This window comes from Eleutherodactylus coqui, chromosome 6, assembly GCF_035609145.1.
Source record: "Eleutherodactylus coqui strain aEleCoq1 chromosome 6, aEleCoq1.hap1, whole genome shotgun sequence".
Lineage (NCBI taxonomy): Eukaryota > Metazoa > Chordata > Amphibia > Anura > Eleutherodactylidae > Eleutherodactylus > Eleutherodactylus coqui.
Window position 1 is genome coordinate 133,667,722 of NC_089842.1, and position 11,511 is coordinate 133,679,232.

The window sequence follows — 11,511 nt, forward strand, 5'->3', positions numbered from 1 at the left end:
AAATCACTACACACATTTTACTAAATCGCTAATTTACTAAATTACTGATACACTTATCTCTTTTTTGTATTCATTTTCCTTCTCATGCACTTAGAAAGCCTGATGCTTGATTTGCAGGCTCTCCTGCATTCAAATTTCTGGCTGCAGAACCTAGTGTAGATATCTTTCATCTTTTCTCTTAGTAGTTGATGGTCTATTCCTCCACACCGCTGATAAGAGCAGATCTGCAATAGTAGCTTTCTCTGCTCTTCTCTCTGTCCATCTGATCACCACTAGAGATGAGCGAACGTGTTCTTCCGAGCTTGATATTCGTGCGAATATTAGGGTGTTCGGGATGATCGTTATTCGTAACGAACACCATGCGGTGTTCTGGTTATTTTCACTTCCTTCCCTGAGACGTTAGCACGCTTTTCTGGCCAATTGAAAGACAGGGAAGGCATTACAACTTCCCCCTGTGACGTTCAAGCCCTATACCACCCCCCTGCTGTGAGTGGCTGGGGCGATCAGATGTCACCCGAACATAAAAGTCGGCCCCTCCCGCGGTTCGCCTCAGATGCGGTGTGAGTTAGATGAGGGACAGTGCTGTTTGTACCGGAGCTGCTGTAGGGAAAGAATTGGTAGTTAGTGTAGGCTTCAAGACCCCCCAAAGGTCCTTATTAGGGCCACTGATAGCTGTGTGTTGGCTGCTGTTAGCAGTGGGAATTTTTTTTTTCTCAAAATCGCCTCTGCAGACCGTTGCACCTGGCATTAGGGACAGAAGTGCTGCATAGGCAGGGAGAGTGTTAGGAGTGAGTGTAGCCTTCAAGAACCTCAACGGTCCTTTCTAGGGCCATATTTATCCGTGTGCAGTACTGTCCAGGCTGCTGTTAGCTGTGCTGCATTTTTTTTTGCTTCTCAAAATCGCCTCTGCAGACCATTGCACCCTCCATTGATACTGCAGGGAAAGAATTGTATAGGCAGGGCGACAACACAGTTATTATTCATTGAATATACGCAGTGCTGCCTTTTGGTGCCAAAAAACTGAAAACAAATCTATTTGTCCAGCCTCTGTCCGTCCTAAGGGCTGTGGACACGTGTGAGCTGCGTGAACAACATTGCTAAATCAGACGCACCCAGCTACGCTTTACTGCTGGCTTCGCCATTTGCTTTCCTTAATTGGGAAAAAAATACCTGCTCTCCAAGAGTTATAATAACTCTGCTACCCTCACGTTCTGTGACACATAAGCAGGGACACAGCACAGTTATTAAACTTCTCATGTTCATTGAATATACGCAGTGCTGCCTTTTGGTGGAAAAAAACTGAAAACAAATCTATTTGTCCAGCCTCTGTCCGTCCTAAGGGCGGTGGACACGTGTGAGCTGCGTGAACAACATTGCTAAATCAGACGCACCCAGCTACGCTTTACTGCTGGCTTCGCCATTTGCTTTCCTTAATTGGGAAAAAAATACCTGCTCTCCAAGAGTTATAATAACTCTGCTACCTTCACGTTCTGTGACACATTAGCAGGGACACAGCACAGTTATTAAACTTAGATAATTCATTCACTAGAGGCAGTGGGGCCTTTCGTTTTCCAAAAAGGGCAAAAATTATATTTGGCCTGCAGTCTTGCGCCAATTTATTTCCTGCCTGTGAAATCAAATCACTGGTAATACAGCATGCTGAGGGGTAGGGGTAGGCCTAGAGGACGTGGACGCGGCCGAGGATGCGGAGGGCCAAGTCAGGGTGTGGGCACAGCCCGAGCTCCTGATCCCGGTGTGTCGCAGCCGACTGCTGCGCGATTAGGAGAGAGGCACGTTTCTGGCGTCCCCACATTCATCGCCCAATTAATGGGTCCACGCGGGAGACGGTTATTAGAAAATGAGCAGTGTGAGCAGGTCCTGTCCTGGATGGCAGAAAGTGCTTCGAGCAACCTATCGTCTACCCGCAGTTCTGCGCCGTCCACTGCTGCCAATCCGAATCCTCTGTCTGCTGCTCCTCCTTCCTCCCAGCCTCCTCACTCCACTACAATAACACCTGCTCAGGAGCGGGAACACTCCCAGGAACTGTTCTCGGGCCCCTGCTTAGATTGGGCAGCAGCGGTTCCTCTCCCACCAGAGGAGTTTATCGTCACTGATGCCCAACCATTCGAAAGTTCCCGGGGTCCGGGGGAAGAGGCTGGGGACTTCCGCCAACTGTCTCAACAAATTTCTGTGGGTGAGGAGGACGATGACGATCAGACACAGTTGTCTTGCAGTGAGGTAGTAGTAAGGGCAGTAAGTCCGAGGGAGCAGCGCACAGAGGATTCGGAGGAAGAGCAGCAGGACGATGAGGTGACTGACCCCACCTGGTGTGCAACGCTTACTCAGGAGGACAGGTCTTCAGAGGGGGAGTCAAGGGCATCAGCAGGGCAGGTTGCAAGAGGCAGTGCGGTGGCCAGGGGTAGAGGCAGGGCCAGACCGAATAATCCACCAAGTGTTTCCCAAAGCGCCCCCTCGCGCCATGCCACCCTGCAGAGGCCGAGGTGCTCTAAGGTCTGGCAGTTTTTCACAGAGACGCCTGACGACCGACGAACAGTGGTGTGCAACCTTTGTTGCGCAAAGCTCAGCCGGGGAGCCAACACCAACAGCCTCACCACCACCACCATGCGCAGACATATGATGGCCAAGCACCCCACAAGGTGGGACGAAGGCCGTTCACCGCCTCCGGTTTGCACCCCTGCCTCTCCCCCTGTGCCCCAACCTGCCACTGAGATGCAACCCCCCTCTCAGGACACAGGCACTACCGCCTCATGGCCTGCACCCACACCCTCATCTCCGCTGTCCTCGGCCCCATCCAGCAGTGTAGTTCAGCGCACCGTTCAGCCGTCGCTTGCGCAAGTGTTCGAGCGCAAGCGCAAGTACGCCGCCACGCACCCGCACGCTCAAACGTTAACCGTCCGCATAGCAAAATTCATCAGCCTTGAGATGCTGCCGTATAGGGTTGTGGAAACTAAGTCCTTCAAAAGTATCATGGAGGCGGCGGCCCCGCGCTACTCAGTTCCCAGTCGCCACTACTTTTCCCGATGTGCCGTCCCAGCCCTGCACGACCACGTCTCCCGCAACATTGTGCGCGCCCTCACCAACGCGGTTACTGCCACGGTCCACTTAACTACGGACACGTGGACAAGCACAGGCGGGCAGGGCCACTACATCTCCCTGACGGCACATTGGGTGAATTTAGTGGAGGCTGGGACAGAGTCAGAGCCTGGGACCGCTCACGTCCTACCCACCCCCAGAATTGCGGGCCCCAGCTCGGTGGTGGTATCTGCGGAGGTGTATGCTTCCTCCACTAAAGCACCCTCCTCCTCCTCCTCCTCCTCCTCTGTCTCGCAATCAAGATGTGTTAGCAGCAGCATGTCGCCAGCAGTCGGTGTCGCGCGGTGTGGCAGCACAGCGGTGGGCAAGCGTCAGCAGGCCGTGCTGAAACTACTCAGCTTAGGCGATAAGAGGCACACGGCCCACGAACTGCTGCAGGGTCTGACACAGCAGACCGACCGCTGGCTTGCGCCGCTGAGCCTCCAACCGGGCATGGTCGTGTGTGACAACGGCCGTAACCTGGTGGCGGCTCTGCAGCTCGGCAGCCTCACGCACGTGCCATGCCTGGCCCACGTCTTTAATTTGGTGGTTCAGCGGTTTCTGAAAAGCTACCCGCGCTTGTCAGACCTGCTCGTAAAGGCGCGCCGGCTCTGCGCACATTTCCGCAAGTCCCACACGGACGCTGCCACCCTGCGCACCCTGCAACATCACTTTAAGCTGCCAGTGCACCGACTGCTGTGCGACGTGCCCACACGGTGGAACTCTACGCTCCACATGTTGGCCAGGCTCTATGAACAACGTAGAGCTATAGTCGAATACCAACTCCAACATGGGCGGCGCAGTGGGAGTCAGCCTCCTCAATTCCTTTCAGAAGAGTGGGCCTGGTTGGCAGACATCTGCCATGTCCTTGGTAATTTTGAGGAGTCTACCCAGGTGGTGAGCGGCGATGCTACAATCATTAGCGTCACCATTCCTCTGCTATGCATCTTGAGAAATTCCCTGCAAACCATAAAGGCAGCTGCTTTGCGCTCGGAAACGGGGGCGGGGGAAGACAGTATGCCGCTGGATAGTCAGGGCACCCTCCTGTCTATTTCTCAGCGCGTACAGGAGGAGGAGGAGGAGCATGAGGAGGATGAGGAGGAGGGGGAAGAGACAGCTTGGGCCGCTGCTGACGGTACACCGGCTGATTGCCTGTCATCCTTTCAGCGTGTATGGCCTGAGGAGGAGGAGGAGGAGGAGGAGGATCCTGAAAGTGATCTTCCTAGTGACGACAGCCATGTGTTGCGTACAGGTACCCTGGCACACATGGCTGACTTCATGTTAGGATGCCTTTCTCGTGACCCTCGCGTTGCACGCATTCTGGCCACGACGGATTACTGGGTGTACACACTTCTCGATCCACGGTATAAGGAGAACCTGCCCACTCTGATTCCCGAAGAGGAAAGGGGTTCGAGAGTGTTGCTATACCACAGGACCCTTGCGGACAAGCTGATGGTAAAATTCCCAGCCGACAGCGCTAGTGGCAGAAGGCGCAGTACCGAGGGCAAGGTAGCAGGGGATGTGCGTAGATCGAGCAGCATGTACATCCCAGGCAGTGCAACAGTCTTTAAGGGCCTGGCCAGCTTTATGGCTCCCCACCAAGACTGTGTCACCGCTCCCCAGTCAAGGCTGAGTCGGCGGGAGCACTGTAAAAGGATGGTGAGGGAGTACGTAGCGGATCGCACGACCATCCTTGGTGACGCCTCTGCCCCCTACAACTACTGGGTGTCGAAGCTGGACACGTGGCCTGAACTAGCGCTGTATGCCCTGGAGGTGCTTGCTTGTCCTGCGGCTAGCGTCTTGTCGGAGAGGGTGTTTAGTGCGGCTGGGGGAATCATCACCGATAAGCGTAGCCGCTTGTCAACCGACAGTGCCGACAGGCTAACACTCATCAAGATGAACAAAGGCTGGATTTCGCCAGACTTCTGTTCTCCACCAGCGGACAGCAGCGATACGTAAGCAATACGTAGGCTGCACCCGCGGATGGAAGCTACGTTCTCTCTCACCATCCAAAACGGGGACATTTCTGCTTCATCAATCTGTGTCTAATATTCCTCCTCCTCCTCCTGAAACCTCACGTAATCACGCTGAACGGGCAATTTTTCTTAGGGCCACAAGGCTCACTCAAATAATTTTTCTGAACAATTTTTATAAGTTTCAATGCGCTTAAAAGCGTTGGAACTTTAACTTGAACCAATTTTTCGTTACACTGGGCTGCCTCCAGGCCTAGTTACCACTTAAGCCACATTAACCAAAGCGATTCACCTGCCATCTTGGTTGGGCATGGCCAATTTTTACTGAGGTACATTAGTACTGTTGGTACACCAATTTTTTGGGGCCCTCACCTACAGTGTAATCATAGTAATTTCTATGTTCTTCGCCTGCAATCATGGTACAGAAAGGTGTGTGGGGTTGGCCTACAGTTTAGCTACATAAATGTAACTTGTGCCTTGGCTATACTAAGGCTACTGAAATGGAACGAAGACTGCGCTCCCGCTATACTGCTGCTTCAGAATTGTTAATGGCGCCTGTCCTGAGTGCTACTATTGCTTACATGGAACGAAGACTGCGCTCCCGCTATACTGCTGCTTCAGAATTGTTAATGGGGCCTGTCCTGAGTGCTACTATTGCTTACATGGAACGAAGACTGCGCTCCCGCTATACTGCTGCTTCAGAATTGTTAATGGGGCCTGTCTTTAGTGCTACTATTGCTGACATGGAACGGACACGTGGAGAGGACACGTAGTGCCTCAAAAACATCCCCCTCCTCCTCCAACAGGGAAAACATTGTTGGCAAATGCCTTTGCATTGGTTCGTCTGGTGGCAGTCCAAGAATTTCACCTTTACCGACACAACAAGAGAGCCCCCACACCATCCCCCCGCCACGGCCCACTTAATCCTGGCCACATTCCGAAAACCAACAAAATACAACCGTGCTACTAGGTCCGCAGTCACCACCACATTACCACCAACGCGGTTACTGTTAAGGTGCATATTACCAGTCTGACTGGGGCATGCAGACACCTTGACAGAATGAATAGTGTGTGGCACATAGGTTCCCCATTGCTATGCCCACGTGTGCAGCTCCTGATGGCGGTGGCACAGGATTCTATTTCTCATTGCTTCTGTACAGCATTGTGGGCTATCGCCCCGCCCCTATTAAAGAGGGTCGCTGCCTAGCCGTGCCAACCCTCTGCAGTGTGTGCCTGCGGTTCCTCCTCATGGCAGACGCACTTCTAAATAGACATGAGTGTGGCGTGGCATGAGGGCAGCTGAAGGCTGCGCAGGGACACTTTGGTGTGCGCTGTGGGGGGGAGGGGGGGCGGTTGGGCAGCATGTAACCCAGGAGAAGTGGCAGTGGAGTGTCATCCAGGCAGTGATTGTGCTTTGTTGTAGCTAGTGTGGTGCTTAGCAAAGGTATGCCATGCTAATGAGGGCTTTTCAGAAGTAAAAGTTGTTGGGAGGGGGGGGGGGCCCACTCTTGCCGGTATTGTGGCTTAATAGTGGGACCTGTGAACTTGAGATGCAGCCCAACATGTAGCCCCTCGCCTGCCCTATCCGTTTCTGTGTCATTCCCATCACTTTGTTGAATTGCCCAGATTTTCACACATGAAAACCTTAGCGAGCATCGGCGAAATACAAAAATGCTCTGGTCGCCCATTGACTTCAATGGGGTTCGTTGTTCGAAACGAACCCTCGAGCATCCCGGGAAGTTCGTTCCGAATAACGAACACCCGAACATTTTGGTGTTCGCTCATCTCTAATCACCACCATTCCCCGGCACTGTTCATACAGCCCTCTGTAATAGCTCAATGGAAAGGCAGGCAAGGCATGTTTACAACAAGGGAGCAGGCTAGTGGGGAAGTTGTCAGTTCACTTTGACAGAATTTGCTAAGATTTCAGTCCTCCAGTCTGCAGTGCTTTGAAATCAAAAAAGTTTAATAAAAAATAATTACAAAAGATCTTCATTTCCCAAAACACTTTTTATTAAAAAATCAAATGTGCAAAGCTATACGTAGCCTTTAAGAGCTTTTTACATAGACCAATTATTGGGCATGAATGTTCGATTGCCCAATAATCAGACCATCTAAATGTGCTACTAAGCACCAAAGGAACAAGCAATTTATCATTCACTGGGTGATCGTATCTGTTATGTGGTATAAAAAAATCATTGAAAGTACATTCCTCCCATGTTAATGGGGGATGCTCTGAATGCTCTACTAACAATTATGATATGATGAGGAACAATCATATAAGATCATAGAACCTGAATTGGCCTATGTGAAGGTCAGGCATATGAATGCCGATCTCATTGATCCATATAACAGGAGCCTTATATACACAATAAAAGGAGAAATTGGAGATTAATAGATCTGTACAGGGGAGAAACAGCAGATTGTTGGATTGTTGTATTTAGGCAAGTTTGCTTTCTCCATTTGATAATGTTTTGCATTATTGCAATTTATAGAATGTCTTGCAAAATTATTCACCCAATTTGGTTTTGTTCCTGTTTTGTTGCATTACCGCGTGGAATTAAAATGCATCACAATTCAGATTTTGTGTAATGGACCTGACAAAATAGTTACACTTTTTACAGTGCAATAGAAAAAAATGTAAAATGTTCCTGCTCCCTTGGTTCCTGGCTGAAGTCACTTCCGCCTCCGGATAACTGCACAATGCATAAATCATATAATTAATTGAATAAGGTTTGCCTGTGTGCAGTCAAGGTGTCACGTGGCCTAACACAGTATGTCATTATAAATACACCTGTTCTGATAGGCCCTGAGTCTGCAACATCACTAAGGGAGCAATATGAAGACCGAGGAGCTCTCCAAACAGGTCAAACATTATAGACAAATATAGATCAGGGCTGAGTTATATAAAATATCCCTTTGAACATCCCACAGAGCACCATTAAATCCATTATAGCATATGGGAGAGAATATAGCACAACTACAAACCTGACAAGAGAAAGCCACCCATCAAACTCACAGACTTGGCAAGGTGGGCATTAATCAGAGAATTAACCAAGACACCAATGATAAGTGCTAGAGATCCAAAGCATAGATAAAAGTATCTGCCCATAGGACCACTATATATGGTACACTTCACGGAGTGAGGTTTTATGGAAGAGCAGCCAGAAAAAAAAGCCATTGCATGAAGAAAAACATAAGAAAACACATTAGCTGGGCAGCATGTAGCAGACTCCCCAAACACAAGAGAGTTCTCTGGTCAAATAAGACTAAAACCAAGCTTTTTGGCCATAGTGGAAAACACAGTGTGTGTGGTGCAATCGGAACACTTCTCATCAAGAACACTGTTCCCTAAGTAAAGAATATTGGTGGCAGCAGCATGTTATGGAGATACTTTTCATCTGTAGGAACTGGAAAACAAGTCAGGATTGAGAGAGAGATGGATGGCAGTAAGTACAGAGCAATTCTTGAGGAAAACCTGTTTTAGTCTATCTGAGATTTGACTCTGGGATAGAGGTTTACCTTTCAGTAGGATTATAAATAGAGATAAGCGAGCATACTCGCCCGAGCTTGATGCTCGTTCGAGTATTAGGGTGCTCGAGATGCTCGTTAATCGAGACGAGCACCACGCGGTACTCGTCTCGATTAAACGAGCACTGACCATTGAATTCAATGGAGCCGGCAATACAGCCGGCTCCATTGAAAGCAATGGGCTGCCGGTGATCTCAGGATGAATTTTCGGGAAGGGCTTAAAAATATAAGCCCTTACCTGAAAATCATCCTAAAATGTGTAAAAATAAAAAAAAAATGTATACTCACCTTTCTGCTGCAGCCGGAGTTCAGCCGCGTCTGGCCGGCAGTTCTCCTGAACTGCTCTCTGTAGTATTCAGCAGGTGGGGATTTAAAATCCCCACCTGTTGAATGAGCTGCCTCTGATTGGTCACAGCCTCACCAATCAGAGGCAGCTCTCACTCACACCCATTCACGAATTCATGAATGGGTGTGAGTGAGAGCTGCTTCTGATTGGTCAGGCTGTGACCAATTAAAGGCAGCTCATTCAGCAGGCGGGGATTTTAAATACCCGGCTGCTGAATACTACAGAGAGCAGTTCAGAGAACTGCCGCCGGGCGCGCTGAACTCCGTCTGCCGGGATCGGGTGAGTATATATATTTTTTTATTTTTACACATTTTAGGATGATTTTCAGGTAAGGGCTTATATTTTTAAGCCCTTCCTGAAAATTCATCCCCCGATCGCCCGCAGCGCATTGCTTTCAATGGAGCCGGCTGTATTGCCGGCTCCATTGAATTCAATGGGCTAACATCGTTCTTCTCTGCCACAGCTGTTACAGCTGTGGCAGATGAGAACGATCTTTATGCTGACAGTGCGGGGGGGGGGGGCACTCTTGCCGCTATTGTGGCTTAATAGTGGGACCTGGGAACTTGAGATGCAGCCCAACATGTAGCCCCTCGCCTGCCCTATCCATTTCTGTGTCGTTCCCATCACTTTCGTGAATTTCCCAGATTTTCACAAATGAAAACCTTAGCGAGCATTGGCGATATACAAAAATGCTCGAGTCGCCCATTGACTTTAATGGGGTTCGTTACTCGAGTAACGAGCACTCGAGCATTTTGGTGCTCGCTCATCTCTAATTATAACCCTAAAGATACTGCTAAAGGCACACTGAAGAAGTCTAAGGGGAAAAATGGAATTATCTTGGATTGGCCTAGTCAAAGCCTATACCTCAATCCAATTGAGAATCTGTGGCATGATTTTAAGATTGCTGTATACCAACGCAACCCATCTAACTTGAAGGAGCTGGAGCAGTTTTACCTGGAAAAATGGGCAAAAATCCCAGTGTTTAGATGTGCTAAGCTAATAGAGACATACCAAATGAGACTGTTCTGTGTAATTGCAACAAAAGGTGGCTTCACAAGGTATGGACTTTTAGGGTGTGAATACTTACATACTTTAAAGTTCTCTATTTTTTGGTCTTAATTATTGTTTGTATTTGATATATGACTCCCAAACGTATAAGGAAATCTCTGGCATGACCAAATAGAAGATTTGATGGGTAGAGAAGAAGGTTTACATGCTTCATGTAGATCCTAGAAATGCATTGTATATCCTTAGTGCAATAAACCTTGGTTTCTATCCATCAATTCTTCTGTTCAGAAGCACTACAGATATCATGTTCACACTATGGGATTCGTATATCAAGTGTTGATTTCCTGGAAAGACTGATACCTGTTTAAGGACTGTAGACTTTGGCTGCATCTGGTAGTTGATTAGGCATATTGGTGTTGCACCCCCTATGTACAACTTTGCAAGGTGGATGTCTATTTACTAACCACCTCATGTTTCATGACTAATTCACCCTATGAATGCCACATGTATATTTTGTTTTTCACCTGACATATTGCTGCAAACGACAAGCATGTTCTGTAAATCACATAATGCAATAGAACAAGAAACGCACCAAGGAGGATGCATACTTTGGCAAGGCACTTGAATGTCCTTTGATATGTCTTGGTTCATTTATATCTGTATAGTATGTTATTTTCAAAATTGTCGGTTTTACATTGGTATTCATATTTTTTTATCTTCCCGCTTACAGTTCTACGAGCACAACTCTTGTCCATGGAAAAATCTGGGGAATGGTGGCAATTCACAGCCTCAGTCCTTACAGTTTACAGACAGAGAAGGGTGCCAATTCGCCGTGGTGATCAACCTCTTTGGGTTCCAGATCAAGATTTAGCATGTGATTGCCTCCGGGTGCAAGTGGGCAAGTCTTACCTAATTATTGGAAATGATGAGGAGTCTCCAGATCCTGCAAGGTTAATCTTAGATAAAAATAGCCTTGCACTTCCATGGCGTGATGTGTGGGCACACAAACTAAGAAGATTTCAACAGCAAGATCGTCGTGGAAAATGCAGAGCGGGATAATTAAGGTTTTTTTTTAGATCTACAAATGAAGATTAGTATAAATTGTCTCAGAGCAACATCTCATTTAGATTGAAACAATAATGATGGCCTGCTAACTGCAATTATTGCTACCTCTATATTACAATAATTGTCTACTGGAAAATTCAGCAACAGTTTAATGCATTTAGTCTTAAGATGCAAAATATTTTACATTATATTATGTCTGTAGAAAAAAAATATGCTGCTTTTGTCTTCTTTGCCGTTTGAAATACAGATTATACTTTGTGTGATGATGTGAAAACTTGTCTGTTATTTCATCTACCCTCTCAAAAACCAAACCACTGAAAACTAAAATATTGCTCGTTTTCAGAAACAATTACCAATGGGTCAGTATAAAGATGCCAAACTGTCTACGAAAATGAAACAATCTTTCTAATAGACTAAATAAGTAAATAAAACCAATAATACACGTTCCACCAAGCAAGGTTGAGAGATTGCTGAATGTCTAAAACATACAATGAC

The 11,511-nt window shown here is 47.9% G+C and overlaps 1 protein-coding gene across 2 annotated transcripts in view; it reads left to right on the forward strand.

Moving 5' to 3' along the window:
* NTN5 (netrin 5) overlaps window positions 1–11,271 on the forward strand; it is a 115,537-nt gene extending 104,266 nt beyond the window's left edge. For both annotated transcript variants that reach the window (XM_066607703.1, XM_066607704.1), the window contains one exon: window positions 10,682–11,271. In XM_066607703.1, the coding sequence (XP_066463800.1) occupies window positions 10,682–11,010 (329 nt within the window). In that variant the 3' untranslated portion in view covers window positions 11,011–11,271. The remainder of the gene's footprint in view (window positions 1–10,681) is intronic.
* Window positions 11,272–11,511: the final 240 nt, after the last annotated feature.